The sequence below is a fragment of the Anas acuta genome, chromosome 9, assembly GCF_963932015.1.
Source record: "Anas acuta chromosome 9, bAnaAcu1.1, whole genome shotgun sequence".
Classification (NCBI taxonomy): Eukaryota; Metazoa; Chordata; class Aves; order Anseriformes; family Anatidae; genus Anas; species Anas acuta.
In genome coordinates this window covers 10,105,298-10,127,940 of record NC_088987.1, presented here as the reverse complement: position 1 = coordinate 10,127,940, position 22,643 = coordinate 10,105,298, and the positions used below count along the sequence as shown (strand labels likewise).

Sequence of the window (22,643 nt, the reverse complement as noted above, 5' to 3'; positions counted from 1 at the left end):
ACGGTGTCCGCGCGCTGTTGGGGCCGCTTCTATTTATTTTTTTCACTCAGGCTCTATTGGGGCCGCCCTCCGGTGGGGGCCTTCGCGGAGCGTATCCCGGCAGGCAGCGCGCGGGGTTCTCCCTTTCGCCGCCATCTTGGTGCGCAGCCATAGGGGTGAGCGGGGCCGCGGCGGCACCGGGCCGGGACCGGGGGGGAGCTGCCCCCGCCATCGGGCTGCCGGCGGGTGCGGGGCCCCCGGGGCGTTCCGCCTGGCGCTGTGCGGGACGAGGAGCGGGCGGGATGGCGCCGATGCGGGGCGGATGGTGCCGGGAGGCCGCCTGAGGCCTGGAGCGGCCGGTGCCAGGAGGCGGCGGAGGGGCCCCCCCCGCACCCCCGCTGTGAGGCAGGGGCAGGCCCCGGGGGCGGTGGTGGGGCCGGGCAGGGCCGGGGGAGGCTGACGGGGTGTGTGTGTGTCGTTCTAGGCCTGCCGGGACCAGGGCTGCAGGAGGACACCATGAGCGGGAGGTGAGTGAGCCGCCCCACGCTGCGTGATTTTGGCAGGTTCTGCTAAAAACGGGGCTTTTGCGAGGGTTTGGCTGAAGCTGTGGGCGGTGGGTTGTGTTTTGTGCCTGCTCTGGTCTTCCACGGCAGCTTCTCTAGCCAGTACACCTGAGTATCCTGGGTGTCTGTCAGACCGCCACAATTGGGTCTGCGTATTCTGAAATCCTTGCCTTGAACTGGTAGTAGCTGTTTTGTTTTGTCCCACGCCTGTCAGTAGACTGTTGACTGTTAATATTGGTTAGTCTTTGTCCTGATCATATTGCTTCATTGATTAATGGAGGTGCCGTACCACTGACGTATTTTTCTATAGATATAGGGAGGATTGTGTTCATAGATAGCAGAGGGAGTAAAACTGAATCTTGGGGTTTTAATATTTATATGCAGTTTATTTTGTGTGGAAGATAGAACTGGGTTATTTACCTTAGTACTATCGTATTACGGTTGCTGTATACAGGTGTGACACGGTCATGTTTTGTGGAATAAGCCATGCCATTGGTTTAAGTGCATAGCACAAACAAGTTTTTGTCACAGAGAATTGTTGAGTTTGTGTCAAGTCGTCCAGCACACGTGCACTGAGTTGTAGGCCTCTATTTCTGCCTCTCCGCATAAACTGCAGTTTGAGGCTGCAAATGAATTGTTGCTAATATCTTTGGCTGCAGCAGCTCATGTTTAACTGCAGCACAAGAAGCTCAATGTATGTGGTATACGTGTGTAGACTGTTGTCCCAGTTACTTAACTGTTCTCTTCCTTGAATGTAAAGACTTGTGGTAATTGGTAGAACTGCAGTAACTGGTAGAATTGGTAGAACTGTTTTTTTTCCTCAGCTAAATTTCTGTTGGTGTGGAAATAGTTTGTTCTGAATGAGCACGTTGTCTGGCTTTATCTTTAATGTATTGGACTGAGCTAATTTGTACATTTTCCATGTCTTTAGGTTGTGGTCCAAGGCCATTTTTGCTGGCTACAAGCGTGGCCTCCGAAACCAGCGGGAGCACACTGCCCTTCTGAAAATTGAAGGGGTCTATGCTCGCCAGGAGACAGAGTTCTACTTGGGCAAGAGGTGTGCCTATGTGTACAAAGCAAAAAAGTAAGTCATTTTTACTGCTAAACCAAATCTGTCAACTTCTATGCCAGGTTTTGCAAATGCTGGGGTGTGAGCAGTCTACTTAGGTATCTTTAGATAGAGCAAAAAGAGAAAGAGCTCAGCTTGCAAACAATGTCCATACAGTATTGTTTAGAGCAGTTTCCTTGTTTGTTCTTAAGTTTGAAGTCCTTTGTTTTTTAATTAGTTGACCTATGTGTCCATCATTCAAATCATGATCCTAACGTATAATAATCATTCACTGTTACAAATGATGTATTAAAGGGCAAACGGGAAGAAAAGCAACCTTTGCTTGGGTCTGGCAAAAACTGAAGGCAGGTTGATAGAGCAAACGGAGGTGTGATGAACTTGTGTTGAAGACTGTTATTGGGATATTTAATGGCAGAATATTTTGTGAAGGTTGGAGAAGTTTATCCTGGCTTTTGCATGTCCATGTCAGAGCACTTCTGCTGTGCTGGCATTGGTGGAGGTCTTCAGAGTGGTTGCTTATTGCTTTCCACTTATTTTTTTTTCTTTGAGCATAATTGTTGAGATACAGGAGTTGAGAATTGTCTTGAATAAAACTTATCAGGCTGTTTGTGTGACCAGCATCATTTTGAAAATGACGTGGCTTTTCTTCTAAGGTAGTTGTGGCCGGTCCCAGTGCCTTAGGCTCATGCGTGTGGTGTTTCTGGCAAAATCTTAGATAAAAAATATTGTGTTTTCGTCAGAATAGAAATTGAGGAATTCTCAGTTAGATCTTAATATCGATGTTTTCCCTATTAAGCTTTACGGTTTGTTAAGAGTTCTTTGGAGCTTGTGACAATCTACCAGCTGCAGCACTTACCCCATTTGGAAGGCACAGTGCAATTTGTGTGCTCAGAACCTTTTCTGTTTCCTCAGCAACACCGCAACCCCTGGTGGCAAGCCCAATAGGACACGAGTGATCTGGGGGAAGGTAACCCGTGCCCATGGGAACAGCGGCATGGTTCGTGCCAAGTTCCGTTCCAACCTCCCTGCCAAGGCCATTGGACACAGAATCCGAGTGGTGAGTAGTTCGGGTTCAGCAACGAGGCATTCATTGGCAGCTTTCGGGGTGCGTTTTAATCCCCCTGACTGTGAGGGAAAGCCTGAACTCTGATTTTGTTCTGTTGCTGTTGTGTATTCCTTGCGAAGCTAGGAGAGGTTTATTGCTGGCTGCTTGTGCTGAGAGGATTCGTTGTGTTGTGAAGGGTTTTGTGTGCTTGTTCAGGCTGCCTCCAAAGGCTCTTAAAGTTCCTGGACTCCTCAGCTGCCTTGTAAAGATATTTTTATTTCTTTTCCTCACATCTTGTATACGTAATTTTTCTGCTTTTCTACCCCAGTTCCTACCCAATGGCAAGGGAACTGTGGCATCAGTTTTTTTTCTCCTACCTCCCAAATGTTTTTAACTGAGGGACAACTATCTTCCTAGTGATTTTGCCCAAAGAATCATTAGAGGGGGATGTTGATTATTCATTTGTCTTTCTCCTGTGCCTTAGAAAAAGCACAGTAGGAGCAGCATGGTTAAATCCTGAAACCAGACACATGAAGCCTCTTCCTCTCAGTGAGCAGGAGAGCTGACAGCTGTGGGGGAGCCTGTACCTCTTGTGTAAATGGGGGAGTTGCTTTTATAGCAGTTGAAGAGAAGCTTGTTTAAAATCAGTCCCATAACAAGGTATCTAATGTGATTCTATTCTTGTGTTTTACAGATGCTGTACCCGTCTAGGATCTAAATTTTTATTGGAAATAAAATGCAGAGTCTGTTTCATTTTTGTACATTCCTATTTTTATCTTCTCCACCTACTTTGAGGGATTTTATTGTTCTTCAGTGGCGTATCAGAGCGTACAGCACAGTGATGTAGTGGCTCCAAACTTAGATCCTCAGATGGAGATTTGACCCATGCAAGGCACTTGTACAGCAGACTGCATTCTAAAGGCAAATAACTGGCAGCCCTTACTGTGACCTGTCGTTGCCTCCATCGTAGAATGACCGATTTTTCAGGGCTGAGCAATAAATGTTTACAACCTCAGACTGTGCACGCAAGTTTTCTACAGAACGGGAGAAGTATTTCCTTGCCTCCCAGTTAGAGGGAAACTTTGTATACTTGCTGGTTTCCTTTCCAGCCTTACCACAAAGAGTATGTGGGATGGGAAGGATCTTTAAATCAGGATACCCTGTTACTTTCACGATTTCTTTAATGTTTATTGATCAAAAAAGCAGTGAAAACGGATTGAAGGATACTTAGAAGTCCAAGTTTCTTGGTACGTCTCTCAAAAAAAATGGTTAATTTTAAGAGAGGTTTCAGGCAGCTGCAGGTTGGCATGGCTACTGCTGATGTCACAGTCCTCTTTTATTCCCAAAATGACCCGTCAGTACAGGAGGGTGACAGCTGCTGAGACAAGTGAGTCATTGCCCTAACCCTCACTCCAGTGTCTTCTTTTTTCCCACCTCATGAGTGAGCTTCCTTGGCCCTGCCGCTTTTATGTGGTGGGTCAGTATTTCATAAATGGCCTTCCCTTCTGAAGGAGGTATAGATAGAATACATTATTGGGTAAATTACTTTATTTGTGAAATTCAAATTGTTTGAAGCTGGCTCCTGTCATCTGGTTTATACATTATTTCTCTAGATATGCTTCAAGCACTAAAAACAATTTTGTCTTTGCTTTGAGGTTATGAGAACATGTGAAGTTGGAAAGCTGCAGCTTTTACGTGGATGGAGAGAAACTGGGCAGCTTAGGGGGGGTACTTGGGTCAAGCAGGGCTTTATTAGAAACACCAAGTTGTAGGATTCAAAGAAGGGCAGGGTGGAACATAAACTGAATTTCCAGGTTGGGGCTGTACCAGAGGTATGAGGAGAAAACTAATAGGCGAATCAGATTGTGACAGCGTGTGGGTCAGACTGGTCCCTGCTGGGTGTTTGGCTTCTGCTGAAGAGAAGGTAATTAATGAGTGCTGCCACTGAGTTAATCTTTGTGTCAGAACTCAAGTCCAGCATTTATCTGGTCCTGCCAAAACCAGTGTTTGGTTGTACGGAGCAGTTGCAGGTGATGGAGATGCCAATGTGACAGCCCCCACTGTGCTGCTGGATTTTGTCCAGGATCCGTTTGGCACAGTTGATGTGCCAAACTACAGCAGGTGGAGAGGGTGACGGAGGAAGGAAAGGAGGAGATTTGGCCACGTCTGATTTTTATGCTGTGGCAAGCCAGCACTTTGAAGCAGTTCATGCAGTGGGATCTTCTGGGTGAGACCCTCAGGAAGGTGAGGAACCTCCCCTGTGTGCCAGCTGTGCTGGTGGTGATCCATCCTGAGGAGCAGGGGAGGTCAGTGTGGTGCTTTGTGACCAGGATGAGCTGGGCTTCACAAGCAGTGTGATCTGGGAATTACAATCATGTCCCAAGGAAGGACAGACATCGAAATCTCTCTGTGCAGCCTGCAGGGAAGGGCCAGGCAGGATCCTGAGGATGTCTCAGCTGCCTGCTGCCACAAGGGGACACTGCTCCCACAGCTTCATGCCATCCCGCTCCAAAACCCTGATTTTGCTGCATCAAAGCTGAACAACCTCCCTCAGGAATCTTCCTGTCAAAAATCACTGACTTTCTGCTTTGCATGAAATGCGATTGGAGCAAGCGATGTCCCCTGGAAGCCTGCTGGGCTGGTTCAGCTGTGAGTAGGGAGTGAGTCAGAGCAGGATTCACAGAGCTGCCTCTGGGCTTCAGACTGTCCCAGCACTGGCACAGTGGAAGAAACCCAGAAGAAAATAGGAAGAAACTACTCTACCTTTACTCTACCTTTACTCTACCTTTACTCTACCTTTACTCTACCTTTACTCTACCTTTACTCTACCTTTACTCTACCTTTACTCTACCTTTACTCTACCTTTACTCTACCTTTACTCTACCTTTACTCTACCTTTACTCTACCTTTACTCTACCTTTACTCTACCTTTACTCTACCTTTACTCTACCTTTACTCTACCTTTACTCTACCTTTACTCTACCTTTACTCTACCTTTACTCTACCATGCTGGTACATCGCAGCCTCTTGGATGAGGTTTTGGTTCTGTGGAAAAAAAATCTTTAAAAGACAGGGAGGAAAATGACCTTGTCTGGTTGTTTGGATGTAATTGTAGCACACTTGATCTGATTTCTGTGTTGTGGAAGAGTCCTTCCATGAGCAATCAGGCATCTTGAGGTAAAGCCCCACCTTTTTTTGGTGTCCACTTGCTGTTTTGGTTCAAGCTAAAGCAGAAATTACCTCCCTCAAGTCAACACAAGATGCTTTCTGCGTGCTGCGGGCACTTCAGGCAGTTTGTCATTGTAGAAAGCTCAGCTTCAAAAGACTCCTCAGCACGTTAGAGCATCCTTAAAGCACGTAACCATGATGGAATCCTGTGCCTCTGCTATCTGCTGAAACATCCAAAAGCTGGTTAGCCACCCAATTTCAGGCACAATTTGTGTGTCACTCAAGTTTCTCCTGTCAGCACGTTCCTGCCATGTCCAGGCACTTTGTGTGGCACCGCCAAGCACTGCTGGTGGGACAGAAGCTGTGAAGCACCAGACTGATAAATCTGTTGAGGGCTGCAGGTCTCTTCCCAAGGCAGAGAGAGCGACCTGCTCTGCTCAGCTGGTGTCACACACTGCGAGCATTGAGGATCATCAGTCCTATGGGCTCCTGGTGTTTGAGCATCAGATTGCCACCTCCAAAAGAAGATCTTCATCAAAATGGCACTCAAACCAAGCTTTGCCTCTTTCTGAAAGAAAATTTTAGGAGCCCTGCTCCTTACTGATCCAATGCGTCGTGCCTACGTGCCAGGACAAAGTCCAAACGCGTGTTGGGGCAATCAGGTAGGGTGCCAGGAGGGAACCTTGCCAGCTGGCTACCTGTGGCCCCTTTCAGGGCTCAACGATGTGAAAGCAGGCAGCTCCAAAACATCCTGCTCTGCCCATTGGAACGACTCCAGCCTGGGGAGCTGATGGACCTGTCCTTCGTGGCTCAGGTCCTGTCATCAAACCCATGGCCACTAGGTTTCGAGGCTGGGAGCACAGGGACAGGGTGGTTATTTCTTCCTTGGCTCTGGCAGGGCCCAGGGATCACTTGACTCAAATAAAACAAAACAAACAAAAAAACAACAGGGTTTTGTCTGTATCGGAAGAAACTGGTGATGGGAGAAGCTTCACCAAACAACTGATGGCAAAGTGGGGTTGGGAAATCTTTGGGTTGGAAACCTGCCTGGGGTACACGTAAATAGAAAGGAAAGATAAGAAGCCTTTTTCCTGTCCTCTCTGCTCTCTAAATGAGAGGTAAATCATGGTAAATGCATCTCCTAAGGGGCCTAATCCCACAGATCTTTGGTCTTGCCTAGACGTTGAGGCACTCCTAATATAAAAGGTATATTTATTTCTCTGGACAAAGCATCCTCTCTTCCCCTTTTGAAGTCCAAAATGAAGAGATGGTGTATTTGCCCTAAACAGGCACAGGCATATGTAAGAGGTGCGATTGCCCTGCCGCGTTTAGGGCAAGCCGTAGAGGTTTCCTACAAGCCCTTCTGTCAGATTGCTGCCTGAAGGCAAAGGGCAGAGTGTCGGGCCCTGTAAACACATCTGGCTTTCTGCTCGGCCGCCTGCCAGAGCTCTGGAGTCGCTTTGTTGGGGACTGCCAGTAGTGCTGAGCTGACGGCTGCCTCTGACCCGTGTGAGCTCTCTCTCTTTAAGCACCACAAGGGGAGATAAAGGTGTATTTGCTGTAAGATCTCGCCTCTGTTAATGAGTAAGGAAATGTAAACGCGGTTGTTTGGGTATTGTGGGTGACATTCACCTTTCCAACCAGCCCCCTCTGGCAATGGTGGATGTGTACCCAAAATTAACCGTACAATCGCAGAGGCCACAAAGAACAGCTCCATCCGTTCCCAAATATTAGTTTTTGGGTGGCTGTGCTGGCAGTTTAAACGTCAGGGCCACTGAGGAGAAATAGCCAGCAGTGCTTGTTCTGGGCTCAGCTGGGAAGATCCCTGCGGGTTTTTCCTGTACCCTCCCCACAAGGAAAAACTTCATCAACCTGGGGAGTGACCTGCCGAAAGCCCCCTTCCCGAGGTATTTTGGGGTCTCTGTGCGAGCCACTGGCACGGCACTGGTTGAGAAGAGCCCTGCGAGACCGATGCTGTGGTGGTCTTGGCGCATCGGGTGGGGTGTCGCTGGCTCTGCCATGCTGCAGGATGTGCCAGCAGTGTTTTGGCAGGCTGGCGTGCAGTTTTAATGTGCCGTGGGGCTGGTTTGCAGGGAGCGCCCCACATCCTCAGAGCAAACAGGTCTGGGTTTCCCCTGGTCAAACTTCCAAAGCAGGAGCCTTTCCTTGGCTTGGTGCTTGCAGGGAGGAGCTCTTCAGATGTCTTGCTGTACAAATCCCTTCCTGGAGACCTTCTGCTTGTGGCTGGTGTCTGGAGAACCCCTGGTACGAGCTCCATACCCAAAATTCTGTAAGAGGGGAAGGTGTGAGCAGAGAGAACCCAAGGCTGTGGGCTTCTGGGGACCTGCACCTTCCTGGTGCCCCTGCTGCTGCTCCTGGCACGGCTCCTGGTGCTGACTGCACCCAGGGCTCTTCTCCCCCAGATAAAATGCAGGGCCACGAGCAGGATTCTGACCAGATGAGAGGAGATCCTCGTAAATGTAAAATCTGGGCAACATTAAGGCCAGACCTGGGTGTTGAGCCATGTCTGATTGTAGCCCTGGCACGCTGACATCTGCTCTCAGGATCCCCATACTGGTGCGGGAGTGTAGCCTCTTGCAACAACAGACCCTGATCTTTGGCAGAGGAGCCTAATCCCCCTGGTTTATCTCCCCCAACCCGGTTATCAGCACTAGTCAATGAGTAAGTTACTTTTACTAAGAGCTAGGGCAGAAAGTCTCTCTGAAACCCTTGCCCAGGCTGTCCAGCCCCGTGATGCTGGTGTGGGGCAGCGTTCCTAAACCTTTTGTAGCTGGAGCATGCTTTTTCCTGACTTAACACTGGTGGCCAAGGGGACAGGCAGGGAGCGGGCAAGGTGGCTTTTTGGGAAGCACAGACCCCAGGTGGCTGGGTGGTGCATGAATTTCTGCTCTGCTTCCATCCTCAATGCTCTGGGGCCTCCATGTCCCACAGAGGTGCTCTGCAAGGGCAGCTGCCTGCTGCTGGCACCTCTGAGCCTTTCCTCCCCCATTAAACGGGGAGCTATTAAATATTTTGGGGAGTCTGGGACCCGCTTCTGACGTGGAATAGGGAAAGCGTTCACCACGTGTGCTGCAGGTCGGAGCTTCCTGGTTCACCGACAGGCGTGCCAGCTCGTGGCCTCTTCCCTGTGCTGGGGCTGTTAAACATGTGCCAGCACTGAAACCCTAATTACAGCCCCACATTTACCCCTGCAAACATCCCGTGCTCCCATGGGACGTGTCCCAGGGCCGGTGGGGCTCAGGGGTTGTGTTTTGTGCTGGGGGGGGATGCGGTGTTTGCAGAGGGGGAGCAAAGGAGGATTGCGTGGGAAGGGACCCCAAGGTGCAGCATGTGGGGTGGGGTCGCAGCTTGGCTTTGGGGTTTTTCTGATGCTCTGTGCTCGTGCATGAATTGGCGAACCTGCGAGCTGTGGGGTGGGTATGGGCATGGGGTGCTGACTATTCCCCACAGCGTGGTGTTATCGGGGTTATAGCACAGCCAGCTGTGGGCTACAACCCAAGGTGCCCACGGAGGCCACCCCACCACCCCCCCGGGGGGCTCATAACACGCGTGGGGCGTGCGGTCACCCCCCCATCTATCGGGGTCGCTATGGGGCCAGCCCCTTGCGGAGCTGTGGGGCCGGGAGGCGGGCCGGGGGAGGGGGTGGGGGGGCGGTGCATTGCTGCGGGCCGGGCTCCACGGAGCTTGGGGAGGTTGGGGAGGAGGCTGCGGAGGCTGGGGAGGAGGCTGCAGAGGATGGAGGCTGCGGAGGAGCTGCGGGAGCTGCGGGCGCTGGTGGAGCGGGCGGGGGGGCGGCGGGCGGTGCTGCTGGTGGCCGAGGTGGCCGAGGGAGCCCCGGTGGCTTCCACCTTGGCTTCGTTCGCCCGAGATTTGCTGGGAGACGAAGCTCCTCCGGTCCCTGCAACGACCCCGGGCTGCCCGTCCCGTTCCCGTTCCCGGTGCCGCTCCCGGGGGGGTGAAGGAGGGCGGCGGGCGCTGTCTGCGGGGCTGCTGCTGGTGCTGTGCCGAGGGGGGGCGGCGAGGGGCCGGGGGAACCGGGCCCGGCTGCGGGAGGTGGTGCGGGACGTGAGGGGTCGCCTCCCCCCGGGGTCTCCGCCCGCCGCCGTCGTCGGTGTCCTCCTGCCCGGGGGGGACGGGGAGGATGCGGCGGTGCTGGACGCCACCCTCCGCCGCCACTTCCCGGCCCCGGGAACCGTGCAGGGGGCTCGGTACAGCCCCGGGAGTCCCGCAGCTCTCCGGGAGTGCCGTGCCGCAGCCTGCCGAGCTCTGCGAGCAGCCCTGCAGCACCCCGCAGGTACCGGGGGGACCGGGCACAGGGTGGGCATCCCGCCCGGGTGGGTCAGGGAGCCGCGTGGTGCTTCCTATCGGGGGCTGTTCCGTCCCTAAGGGATGCCAGCCCAAGGAGAAGTGCTGCTTCTCAATGGGATGTGCTCTGCTGCAATGGGATTTGCTCCGGTGGCCGGTGGGATCAGGCCCTCCTCGGTTGGACCCAAAGGGATCAGCTTCATGCTGGTGGGGTCTGAGCCCTCCCGATGGGATCTGCCCCTTCCCGGTGGGGATCCCAGCCCTGGCAGCTTGGGAAGCACTGAAGGCAGCGCTTGGACGGCAGGGATGTGGCAGGTGGTGGCTGTGACACGGTGGCACACCGTGCTTACATCCAGGGGACGGGGGCTTGGGGGGCAGGCCGTGCCGCAGGTCCTGCAGGAGGAAAGTGCTGGTGTCGGCTTCACGGAATGAGATAGAACAAGAAAGTGTTTGGGTGGCCACTGTGAGCCCCGTGAGGCTGGCAGGATGCAAGCTGGGTGTCACCGGGACCTTGAGGCGAGAGGCGAGGTGTGGTTGTGTGCAGGCACAGGGCGCTGGGCAGCTGGGCAGGCTCTGCCCCACGGCAGCCACATAAAAAAAATAATACAGGCTCACGTTAATCTTAGGCACTGCTTGTCTTGGGCTGTTCCCCTTTCTTCTTCCTTCTTTTCATTTTTCCCACTTTTCTCTTGCTCCACTTCATGTCCTGGTGCTCCGGCGTTCTGCTCTTTCTGGGCCCTGCCCCTGAGGGGTCCCCCTGCATCCCCCTGGGACCTGCTGCATCCCCCCGGAGGGTGTGGGGCTCTCTTCTGCCAACCCTTAGTGCTGAGTCAGGCTTGTTCTCCTTTCCATCTTCTCTCCTCCTGCAGGCATTCGCTCTCCTCACATCGTTCCCACTGCAAGAATTCCTTCTGGTGATCTCCCAGACGCCAGTGCTCCCTCCGGTTCTGCTCTGCTGGGACAGCAGCTGCAGAGGCAGAAAACCTTTTTTCCCCTTTGCACTGCTGGCATTTGCCTCAGAGCTCATATCTTTGTGAGAAAGAGGAGCAGAAAGCCTGAGCAGGCGCTGCCAGCAGCCTGTCTGTGTGTGCTTTGTACGCGTTGTGGGTAGGAGGACTCAGCTTTAATTCACCTCTGACAGTGCTCTTAGTCATGTAAGTGTCCCATGGCCTGCGTGTGTGATGAGGATGCTCCTCAGCTGCAGGGTCAGCTTCTTTTCATGCCCTTGTGAGCCCTACATACTGAAATCTCCACGTGGCTCCTGCTGTGCCACTCCGGAGAGTTGGGGATGTGGCAGTGCCAGCCACATGGAGGAGAATTTGCTTCAGTGTGGCCTGGGCTCCTTCACCCTGTGGCCTTTCCCGAGGAGAATGATATGTTTAGTGTAGTGTGAGGGAGGAATGTGTGAAATATGGGCCTAGGGGTGTGGAGCGCCCTGCAAAGCAGGTTCTAGGGGTGCCACAGAAAGATGTCCTCATTGGGGGCTGAGCTTGTCACGATTCCCTTCTCAGCTTTGAATTTTCCCTTCTCAGTTTTGAAAGGGGCTTGTGCTAAGCTGACAAAAGCTGCTCTTGCATCTGAATAAGGATACTGGGAGGAACGCAGAGCATCCACGTTTGTTGCCAGTGGTGTAACTTGCAAGGCTGTGTCCGTGTGCTCGTGCCCTTTTTATTTCAGACCGGCCTTGGTGCCCCTTCCTCATCCAGCACATCACTGCCCTGCCCAGGAGAGCCACCCCGGAGCTGAGTCCCTTGCTGGGAAGGTCCCAGGCTCTGCTCATTGTGTGGCGGAGCTGGGATGGGAGCAACAACGGGGCTCACGTCCCTTCAGGTTTCAGCAGGAACGAGCCAGATGCCCGGAGTGTGCAGAGCCCCTGAGGGCTGTGAGGAGGGGATGTGTTTGTGGCTGCGGGTTTTGGTTTGTGGACGGCTAGGGCTAGGAAACGGCGGCTAATGTAAAGCTTTTGGTGTTGCAATGGTGTGATAAGACGAAGGACGCTGAAACGGTTTATCATTTGTCACCGGGAGATAAGATCTGATTAGGAGGTGAAAGGCTGTGAGGTATTTCAATGGGGATGCTGAGCTGCTGCTCTTGGAGACCGTGCAAAATTGTTGTAGTGTTTGCAAGCCTTCATGTTACAGTGAAACACTCCAGCAGCTTGTGAGCTGTGACCTTCATCGTCCTCCAGAATAAATGCTGTACGTGGATGGAGGCCACATGCTCTCTGCACCTTGCAGGCGTTACAGCTTTAGTTTTTTGGTGTCCTGCTCCCTGTAAGGTTGCTGAATAAAGGGGGGAGCAGTCAGTAGGTCGAGATGGCAGAAGCCGTGTGTTAATAAAAAAAAAACCCTTCCTCCTGCAGGAGTGCTGTAGGTGTGTTAGTCCTCAGGACCACCACATGCGCTGGCTGAGCCCCTGCCAGGTTTCTCTTCCTGGGCCACCAGTGCCTGCCCCATCCAAACCAGCGTCTGCTGGGGGAAACGAGCCCTCAGGGTGGGTTCTGGCAGTCCTGTGGCACAGTGGGGACAAATTTCCAGGCACTGGAAGCCTGAGATGAGGATTTCCAGGAGCTGCCCTGTGCTTTTCGGCAAGGAGGGCCCTGGTTTTGCTTCTGGAGGGAGTGATTTGGGAGGTGGGGGGAGCACGGCGCTGACCCAGCACTGTCCTGAACTGGTCTTCTTTGGTTTGTCCAGAAGAGGAGAAGGAGAGGGAGAGGTGGAGGCTGCCTGCCTTCCTGCCGTGCACTTCTTGGAGCCGGAGGAGCCGGAGAAAAGGCCACGTATCGAAAGATGCAAACAATGTTCATGAAGGTATGCCCAGCTCCCGCCAGGGCCTTGTACTCCTGCTGTGACTGCTGGAGGTTCCCCACTGACTCCCTGGTGATCCTCATGCCCACACCCCTTGCTGGTGGCCTCCTGAAGCCATTTCCAGCTCCAAACATCTCTTTCCTGGCTCAAGTTTGGCCAGAACCTTTTGCAGGAGATCCTGGTGACACGACTGCTCTGTATCCACACAGTGAATTGGAAGCATCACCCCAATTTTACGTGATGTTTTCTGTAAATACTGTTGGCTGCAGCCCCAAACCACTTGCATTTGGGGCTGGCAGGGATGAGCTAGAGGGCAGCCAGCCTTGGAAGGAAATTGTTCAGGTGTGGTGCAGAGATCCACGCTGCTGCATGGAGTGTGTGAGCAAGGGGGTCCTCTGTAAAAAACATGAGGATCTGAGAAAACAACTGAAAAGGCCAATTTGTACAGCTCTGAGCCAGCTCCTCTAGGGGAAGACAGCGGCTGAGAAAATTGATGTGCCTGGTCTTGCAGTCGATGCCAGGCAGGCGAAGCCTGATACCTGCGCAGAGCACTTTGAGGTTGCTGAGTCTGCAGGAGTCCGTGGGGCTGTCTGCAGGGATGCTGCTCCTTTGCTCATGGGTCACCTCTGCTTGCTGAAGCAATGCTGAGTTTGCAAAACAAAATGAGAATCCATTATGAATAAAACAAACAACAGCTGTGCTTAGGTTGTGAGAATACAGCAATTGCTTCATGCCTGTGCTTTATTTCCGTGTTGGTTTAAGTTGCAGCTTGCACAGGGAAGGGTTTCCCACCCAGCTCTCCCTTGACCTCTCTCTGCTCTTTGCAGATGACCAGCAGGACCCCCAGGAAGTGGCTCTGACCAGCCTGTCTCCTAATGGGAACTACGAAGAAGCTGCTGGAGGTGCGGGCACCTAGAGCTGCGGGGCAGCCGGCACGATCCATGTCCCGGTCCTGCTTGGCTGGTGTGGAGCAGCAGGAGGAGGAGCTGCTGTGTGCCTGCTCAGCCTCTCCTCGCAGAGCCCACTGCTCCCAGGAGATGCTGGAATTGCTGGAATTCGCCAGGGTCTTCCACGGCTGCCAACAGCCTCCGAGGTCCATGCCAGAGCCACCCCGTGCCCTGCGCCCTGCTGCCCTGGGGTGCCTGCAGCTGGTGGACACTGGGCTTTGGAGAAGCCCTTTGGGAATGGACCCTGGGTGAGGTGATGTGGGGACTTCGGGTGTCAATCTGCATGAAGAAAGGGGAATGCTTGCTAATTTAGAGCAAAATTCCCCACTGAGGTTGCCAGGGCTGGCCTCCCAGGCAAACGGAGCCGGCTGCCTTGTTTTCATGCTTTATCGCTGTTTTGAAGTTCCTGCCCTCTCTCTGATCAAGGAAAAAAAAAAAGGAAAAGACAACACAGTGGCATGGAGACTGCGGTGGGACTAAATGTGAGGCCTTGGCCAGCTGAAAAGGCTTAGATGTAGATAAGTGATGTGAAGAAACATTTAAGAAATGTTTAAGCAGTTCCAAAACGCTACCTGTGGCTTGTGGAGCGACAAAATTACAAGTCCTTGGTTTACAGGGAATGTATAATGGTGGGATACCTGTTTCATGCTTATTTTAATGCCACAGAAAACGGGTCTTGGTTTGCTTTTGGCCCAAGCTGCTGGGCTGTGTTTGCTCCTGGCTGTGCCTTTGGATTTCACCCAGCTCAGGCCAGAAGCTTCAGCCCCTCACGTCCTGCCTCCTGTTCCCTGCTGGATGGCGGCAGTCTGTCCTCCCTGGGTGTCCGTCTGTCTTCTTTCTCACTTCTTTTTCCCCGTGGCAGCAGAGCACCCGCGGTACTGCCGGCTCCAGCCAGCACTCCCCTCCAGCAGCGTGCCTTGGGCTTTTCTCTAGCTCTTCCCCGAAGCAGGGGCTGGGTTTGTCACCCAACTCATGACCATCTGCAGTCTTTCTGTGCCTCAGTCTCCCCACCAGCAGGATGGGGATGGCAACGCCTTGCCTACCTCACCAGGGTGACGACGGTAACGCTGGGGTTAGAGTCGTTGCCCTTTGTGATGGTGCTGCTCTGCCCTTTGGGCTGGGAGTGGAAAATCTTTGTTTTCTTGCAGTATTTGGCCTTTGCCACCCGGAATGTACCAATGAAGAAGCGACCCACTACAAATCTGCGGTTAAACCTCAGTGTTACAAATCCAATGGATTTATTTGCTGGTAATTTATAGGTAAATCATTGCACGTTTCGCACTGAAATTTCCATTGAAACTGATGAAGTGCGAGTGATTTAGAGAGGGGTGACTGGGAATGTATCTGACCCCAAGCATTTATTTTCCTTTGGCTGAGGAGTGAAGCGACTGTTGTTTTTTTTTTGTTTGTTTTGTGTTTGTTTTGTTGTTTTTTTTTTTCCTGCATTAAGTGGGTACACGATGGTGCTGCATTAAATTTTACAGGTTTAATTGATTTCATAATTTAAGGGCTCAGTTATTCTAAGTGTTTCCTGTAATGAATAAAGACGTTTCATTTCTGAATTACAAAGTGCTCGTTTCCTATAGTGTCGTCTTTAAAATAATGTTATACACAGATTCAATGATGTTTCTCTACATTTAAATAAAATGAGTGTTAGGAGGGAATGGAAGTGACCCCAGTGTATGGCACCCAGACCAGCTGAGGCAGGTTGTTGCTTGTTTGTAGTGGGGAAGGTTGGAGGCAAGGAACAGCAGCTGCCTATGAGGAGCAGAGCTGGCCCTCTCCTGCACCATGTGTTGAGCTCTGGTGCTTCTCCTTAATAACTTTCACCACAGCCATAGGTTTCTCTGAGGAATTCAACCCCAGCAGAAAATATTTTTTCCTATTTGGCAGAAAACCAACGCTGCCCATTTGGACACCGCTGCTGAGGTGGATTTCTGTAGGACAGCCCCAGCAGCCCAACCTGCCCATACAGGGTCCTGGGCTGAGGCTCAGGAGTGGTGTGGGAAATAGGGCTGCTGGGGGAGGGTGGGGAAGGGGATTTGGGGAATTACTGGGGAAGGATGGGGGGAAGGATTGGGGTAATTATTGGGGATAGGGATTTTGCTAATTCTTGGGGAAGGATGGAGGGGAAGGATTGGGGGAATTATTGGGGAAGGGGATTCGGAAATTATTGGGGAAGGATTTGGGAAGGGGACTGAGGGAAGGATGGGTGGGAAGAGGACTGGAGGAAGGATTGGGAGAAGGGTATTTGGGTAATTTTGGGGGGAAAGATGGGAGGAAGAATTGGGTGAATTATGGGGGAAGGGGATTTGGGAATTATTGGGGAAGGATTGGGGAAGGGGACTGAGGGAAGGATGGGTGTGAAAAGATTGGGGGAAGGATGGGAGGGCAGAATTGTAAGAAGGGGGTTGGGGGAATTACTGGGGAAGGACTGGGGGAAGAAGATGGGAAGGACTGGGGGAATTATTGGGGGAATTATCAGGGAAAAACTGGGGGGATGATTTGGGAAAGGATTAGGAAAGGGGATTTGAGGAATTATTGGGAAAGAACTAGAAAAAGGGATTGGGGGAAGGATGGGGGGGATTATTGGGAAGGGGATTTGGGGAATTTTGGGGGAATTATGGAGGAATTATCGGGCAATGGCTGGGTAAGGACAGGGCAGGGCTGAGGGGAGGGCTGAGGCAGGACCCCCCCCCTCCATGAGGCGCGAGGCCCCCCGGGGCGCCGCCATGACCGTGCAGGGCTGCCCTCCCCGCGCCTGCCCTCCCCCATTTCCCATCAGGCGCTCTGCGCGGCCACCCCCTCCCGACAACCACAGGGGCCCTGCCGGAAGGGGACCTCGGCGGCACTTCCGGGCCGGGCAGCAGAGGCGGCGGAGCGGCGGCGGCGGCGGAGCGGCGGGGGGGGGGCAGCGCCGGAGTTGCCGCAGCGGGGCCGGGCGAGGCGAGGCGGGGCGGAGCTGGGCGCCACCTCCGTCCGCGGGCCGCCACCATGATCACCTCGGCCGGTGAGGGGGGGGCCGCGCCGCCCGCCGGGGTTTCGCTGAGTCAGGGCCGGCACCGGGCGCCGCCGGAAGGCCGCGGGGGGCCGCTGGGGGGGGTTATGGGGGGGGGGAGCAGCACGGGGAGATCTGTAAGCACCGAGCGTGGCCTCCGGGGGGAAATGAGGCCGGGGAGACGCGGGGTGAGGTCTTTATTGGGGTTCTGACCCCACTGAGGCCTTGTGGGGGGAGAGGGAGACCGGAGGGCCCAGGGAAAGGGGCGTGGGGGGGGTGTTAAGCGCTGCTTCTGGGCCCGCTGGGGTCTTTCGGAGTGTAAGGAAATATAAAAAGGGTTTCCGAGGGTGCTCAGGGTGGAAATCGGTGCGTGGCCGAGCCCTGGTTTGTGAGGGAGGTGGTGCGGAGGGGAATGGTCTGCACGGAGCTGTCTCTTTCTGAGCCCTTTGTTTTGTGTTTTAGGTTTTTAATTAAGTAGAAGCAGGAATTAGTTTTAAAGGCTTATTAAGGTGGAAGTGGTGTGTTGAAGATTGCTTTTACCAAAAATGCAGGAGCTTATAAAAACGAAACGTATACTTGGAGTAGAGTAGCAGAAAACCACAGGAAGGAGGGGTGCTGCCTGGCGTGGGGCCGCCTCGGTGCTCCTTGCTGAGGGATGTTTGTGTGCTTTGTTTTAAAAAAAAATCTGGTTATGGGGATTCCACAACATCCATAGGAAAAATGAGTAACCTTATTTCTGTCAGAAAACTTTTCTTATCATTGCACTTCAGCCTGTACAGCTCCAAATAAACCTTGGTCCTACAGCTCCTGTTCATATCTGGCAGCAATCAGATCGTTCTCTTGCTGCTGACACCCAGCTTACTCATACGTGAGCTGTGCTTGTTTTAAAGATGTCGGTAAACTGAACAGTTACAGCCCTCCCCACACAAGTGTCCCAAGCTCTGAGCCCTGGACCTCTTTGCTCGTGTTGCTCAACGCCCCGGTTTGTGCCTAGCTCCCAAAGCAGGGCTCCTGGTGCAGGACACAGCACTCAGGCGTGGCGGTGCCAAGCAGAGGGAAGGATTGCCTCGGGGCTGCCAGGAGACATTCTCACTTACAGGTCTCAGTGTGAAGCTTGGTTCTGTGCCTCCTAGGTCAGCCGTGTGATATTCTGATCAGGTTTCACCTGGACTGACCCTACTACTCTGCTTCCTTCCTGCGTTGTATGTTTTCGTTTTGTTCCGTGCCCTCTTTTTAGATCCCTCCCCCCTCAGGTTCCTCCCTCTCTTCCCTGATTTTTTGTCAAAATCTTGTGAAAGCCCCACTGCCCTTCAGTAGGCTTCCTGGCCTTTGTAACTTGATGCCTCCTGCAGATTTAAAAAAGTTATCAATTTACGTAACAAGTAGAAGATTAAAAGCGGGGAGTTCTGTTGAATTTTGGGCACATCCTCTGTCCACCTTTTCAATTGCATCCTTGTAGTCTGACAGTGAACCACCTGTGACTGCTCTTCAAGCATTTTGGGCTTCTCTTCTTGTTGTGTCAGTGAAACCATGTTTCTATAGCTGTTTGTACAAATGTTCTGGGACAGCATCAGGAACCTTGATAAAGCTGAGAGATACGATGTCTTCTCTTTGCTATGAGGCGTGTTTTCCTGGCAGAAAAAAAATCGGATGTTTTAAAGTGATCTTCACGCCCTTCAGGTGAAGTGGAAGTGACTTGCTAGTAAACAGGCAGCAAACTAGTGATGGAGCTGGAAGTAAAATCCAGGTTCTCGGACTTCCTATCTCATACCTTTTCCTCTAAGAAGGATCCTCTCTTCAGAGCGCGTACCTTTCCAATTACAAATTCTGAGCTTTTATATTCATTTTTAATATAAATGTGGGTCTGGCCTTTGAATTTTAATATTGAGAATTTTAAACCAGTATTCCAGAGGCAGCCTTCTTTCATCTTCTTTTGTTTTTGAGCTAAATGAGATGTTCACCTTTAAAGCAGAGTCCCAAACTGACTGTGATCTTGTTTTGCAGCTGGAATTATCTCTCTTCTGGATGAAGACGAGCCACAGCTCAAGGTAACCTTGATTATGTCTGGAAACAAATAATGGCAAATGCATTGTGCTGAGAGCTTTATGTGCCAATCAGAAGTGATTGGATCTCAGTAACTGTAACGGTTGGACAGCAACAAATCATATCCAGCCTGAAAGCTGAAAGAAAAGGCTTAAATAAGGTGGTAACAGATGGCAGACTTCCTTCTTCTGAACATGGAGCAAACTGGAGCTTTGCCGAAGCTCCCAGTTCTCTGATGGTAATGGGAATTGGTTACTTACACGCGTGCCAGAGGCTGCGTTCTGACTATGTAAAATTTAGAGCTGAAGAATATCAAATTTGTAGCACAGTTGGAGATGTGTAAAACAATAATCACATCTAGTTTTCTCTGGAAAGAAAAACACGTTGGTAGCAGAAGGGAACAGCAATCAGAGCTCTGCTCTCCACAGTGTACGAATCCATAGGACAACACCGAACACCCAAAGTAGTGATGTACTGATTTTAGAAGGGGGAGATGCATCTTACAATATTGGCAATCCCCTGAATATTTCACTTGGAAACATTTATAGATGGCGGTAGGTCTGAATAAGCCCTGCTTTTGCTCTGAGCTGATTGTAGGTGGGCTGACTCTAGTCTGGATGTCGTTCAGCTGCCAAAGTGCAGTGTCCAAATTAACAGTGATGGCTGGTGTAGACCACAGCCAGAGTTCTGTGTGCTGTGCTGAGGGTGCCACAAATGCTTTGAAAACTTTATATTTTTAGGTATTTCAGCTGTCAGTTATTTTAGCCAGTCGGTCATCACAAAGAGACCATGGGAAGGGGCATCAGGGTTCTCTGCCTTAGAGCAGCCCTTTCTTTGCAAAGGAGTTACAAAGATGAGTGAATATTTACAAAGATCTTTTAAAGTAGAACGTGAAGTTTAAGTGCATCAGTTTTTATCATATTAGTCTTAGTTTGTGCATCATTTTTATCAAGGAAAGGTAATAAATGCATTTTTTTATGTAATACATGTTTTTTATTTTCTGTAGGAGTTTGCTCTTCACAAGCTGAATGCTGTTGTCAATGACTTCTGGGCAGAAATCTCCGAGTCAGTGGACAAAATGTAAGAGAAAACACTCACTACTGCAGGGTGTGCTGTTTTAAAACAATATGAGATATAAATGGATGCAGTTTTCCTTGCTTGATACTGGCGAATATAGAATTTAGCCTCATACATCCAGGAAAGCCCTAATTGAAGTGGATGTGAGCTTGGTGCTGTGGTCCCAAAGATGAAAGTTCAGTCAAGTTGTTATGTGGCCTTAAGAGAACTGGGCAGAGAGTTGATGCTCTTCCCTCTCTTCTTTTCAGTGAAGTTCTCTATGAAGATGAGGGCTTCCGGAGCCGGCAGTTTGCTGCTTTAGTTGCTTCCAAAGTGTTTTACCACCTGGGAGCTTTTGAGGAATCGCTAAACTATGCCCTGGGAGCAGGTGACCTCTTCAACGTCAATGACAACTCGGAATATGTGGAGACGATCATTGGTAAGCAACTGCTTCTGCAAAAGAAAAGCTCTTGTGTTGCCAAAACTGCAATTTAGAGATTTCACTTCTTTAGCTGCTTTTTTCCATATTCCTCTTCCTCTTATATTCATTCAAACTAATGCTGCAGCTACACTTAGCCATTTTATTTTTGCGTTGTTTCCCATCTGCTTTGGGATTTTTTTATAGTACTCATTTGAGAGTTCTGGCAATCTTTTCCTATTCTTAGCTGTTATCTCACTGCAAGTTCCTCACCCCAAGATTGCTTTGCTTGTGTGTTTTCCCTTCTCTCATTTGTGTTCTGATGTTGTTAATGTCAGCATAACCTTGGAAATAATCAGCTAATAAAAGTAGCTGCACACCTGAGGGGTACAATTTTATTACTCCCCCCTTAAACAAAATAGCAGGTCATGTATAAGTTGTTTTTTTTTTTTTTTTTTAAAGTATTGACCACTTGTATCAGTTGCCCTTGAGAGGTTTTGATGGACAAGGGCTGGCTTTCAGTCTCCCCAGCTAATGCTTACAATGGATCTGGGAAGCCTCCTACTGCTGTTTCTGCAATTATTTAAAATATCCTGCTGTTTGAACAAAGAACATGTCCTTGGCTCCATTTTAAAAATAACTTATTGGTTTCAGTGCTAAAATGAGAGTTTCTTAGGAGAGGTAAGCATCTTCCACTAGCATTTGTGTCTTTGATTACACAAATTGCTCTTGTGCCTCATCTTCACGCAGTTTCCTGTACATTGTGTTTTGCTGGTTGGATGCGTGTACGCACATGCCTTCCAGATAAAAAGACCAGCGTGGTGAGCACCAGGTTACCTAGTTTAGAATAAATTGATATGCTGGCTAGGATTGAATTTTAGGTAGACCCCCCACTGGTCTCTGTTTTCCAACCTATGTGAAAATTGCAAACATCTCGGAAGCTGACATCTGTTCTCCTACATTTCTTTAATATCTTTTCAGCAAAATGTATCGACCACTATACCAAGCAGTGTGTGGAGAACGCGGAGCTGCCGGAAGGGGAGAAGAAACCTGTCGATGAAAGGCTAGAAGGGATAGTGAACAAAATGTTCCAGCGATGCTTGGATGACCACAAGTACAAGCAGGCAATTGGCATTGCACTCGAGACACGCAGGCTGGACATCTTTGAGAAAACAATCCTGGAATCGGTACGTGCAAGATCCAGAAGCGAAGTGCTGTGTTGCTTTGGAATTTGAACTGTTTTGTGTGGGCAAGATAAGAGATGAAAGCTGGGGGAAGAGTTTATGCAGTTTTTGTGAAGGGGAGTGAGTTGGGGCAGGGGGTTCACTTCAACATGTTCATGGAAGACAAAGCTGCTCAAGACTATCATTAATCAATTATAAAGAGACCACTGGCTTAAAAAAACAGCTGAGCTGCTAGCTGCTGGGGGAAAATTCCCTGAAAGCCTGGATGCATGCTGTTTGCTTTAGGTATTACCTGTCAGCTACTAGCAGAGATGATACTGGGCTAAGCAGACTGTAGGTCTGGCCTAACATAGGAAGAACTTGTATTTTGTTGTGGCTGTCATCTGCTGTGATTCAGTAGAAGGGATCTTTAGGGATAAGTAAGTGATTTATTTATGGCAGGTTAATAATAATAATTAAAAAAAAAAAAAAAAACACAACACAATAATAAGTAATATCCAGTTGCTGGGTGAGGTGCTCTAATTCTTAGAAAATGGCCATGTGCAAACTTAGCCCGCCCTGGCTGCAGGGCAGTACAGTCTGTTTAACGTGTCTCGCTGAGGGTTTAAGATAAGTCATTTTACCAAGACATGGCATTAAGAGAAGCATGCCTGTAGTCATTTGCAGTAATTCTGTGAGTATGTCTCATCTTGTTGTGCTGCAGTCTCAGTCGTATGCCAGAAGAAGTAAATCCTTTAAACTAAAAAGTGGTGTAATTTAGAGCTTTCCAGTATTCTTGGATGTCTCCTATTTCTGTATATGGGAGTGATAATCATCAGCATCTGTCTTGCTTTCCTTGTTCCCTTTACTGTGCTATGCATTTACTAACCTCATTGCCTATTACAAATCACTCATTTCAAACTGCTTTTCTGAAGTCTAGTATGAAATCTGTTTCTCAGTCTCCAGCAAGAAACAGGTGTGTTGGAGATATTTTCTTGATTCACAGTTTGGTTTGCTGACATTTTATGTTAATGCAGTGAATTTCATTAGGAAAGCAAACA

General features: G+C 50.6%; 3 protein-coding genes across 6 annotated transcripts in view; all 3 read left to right on the top strand.

Moving 5' to 3' along the window:
* The window catches only part of RPL35A (ribosomal protein L35a), a 50,149-nt gene extending 46,740 nt beyond the window's left edge, over positions 1 to 3,409 (top strand). Inside the window, exons 1-5 of one of the 4 annotated variants that reach the window (XM_068692652.1) lie at positions 42 to 155; positions 464 to 506; positions 1,474 to 1,626; positions 2,524 to 2,668; positions 3,351 to 3,409. In XM_068692652.1, the coding sequence (XP_068548753.1) occupies positions 496 to 506; positions 1,474 to 1,626; positions 2,524 to 2,668; positions 3,351 to 3,374 (333 nt within the window). In that variant the 5' untranslated portion in view covers positions 42 to 155; positions 464 to 495 and the 3' untranslated portion in view covers positions 3,375 to 3,409. Of the gene's footprint in view, positions 1 to 41; positions 226 to 463; positions 507 to 1,473; positions 1,627 to 2,523; positions 2,669 to 3,350 lie in introns of those variants that run through there. The other 3 variants (XM_068692654.1, XM_068692653.1, XM_068692655.1) reach the window with 3 other exon arrangements.
* Positions 3,410 to 9,558: 6,149 nt separating this feature from the next.
* On the top strand, positions 9,559 to 15,473 carry C9H2orf72 (chromosome 9 C2orf72 homolog). Its single transcript, XM_068692651.1, has 3 exons — positions 9,559 to 10,139; positions 12,844 to 12,960; positions 13,785 to 15,473. The coding sequence occupies exons 1-3, from the start codon at positions 9,581 to 9,583 to the stop codon at positions 13,871 to 13,873; spliced, it is 765 nt and encodes a 254-aa protein (XP_068548752.1). The 5' UTR covers positions 9,559 to 9,580; the 3' UTR covers positions 13,874 to 15,473.
* A 1,279-nt stretch (positions 15,474 to 16,752) lies between these two features.
* The window catches only part of PSMD1 (proteasome 26S subunit, non-ATPase 1), a 70,356-nt gene continuing 64,465 nt past the window's right edge, over positions 16,753 to 22,643 (top strand). The window contains exons 1-5 of the mRNA XM_068691610.1: positions 16,753 to 16,914; positions 18,907 to 18,950; positions 19,952 to 20,025; positions 20,271 to 20,440; positions 21,401 to 21,606. Coding sequence (XP_068547711.1) covers positions 16,899 to 16,914; positions 18,907 to 18,950; positions 19,952 to 20,025; positions 20,271 to 20,440; positions 21,401 to 21,606 — 510 coding nt within the window. The 5' untranslated portion in view covers positions 16,753 to 16,898. The remainder of the gene's footprint in view (positions 16,915 to 18,906; positions 18,951 to 19,951; positions 20,026 to 20,270; positions 20,441 to 21,400; positions 21,607 to 22,643) is intronic.

Excerpts from the sequence above, each read along its gene's own strand:
- C9H2orf72 (XM_068692651.1), top strand. The coding sequence starts at position 9,581 with ATGGAGGCTGCGGAGGAGCTGCGGGAGCTGCGGGCGCTGGTGGAGCGG. Across the intron at positions 10,140-12,843 it reads AGCCCTGCAGCACCCCGCAG|AAGAGGAGAAGGAGAGGGAG; the intron begins GTACCGGGGGGA and ends TGGTTTGTCCAG. Across the intron at positions 12,961-13,784 it reads TGCAAACAATGTTCATGAAG|ATGACCAGCAGGACCCCCAG; the intron begins GTATGCCCAGCT and ends TGCTCTTTGCAG.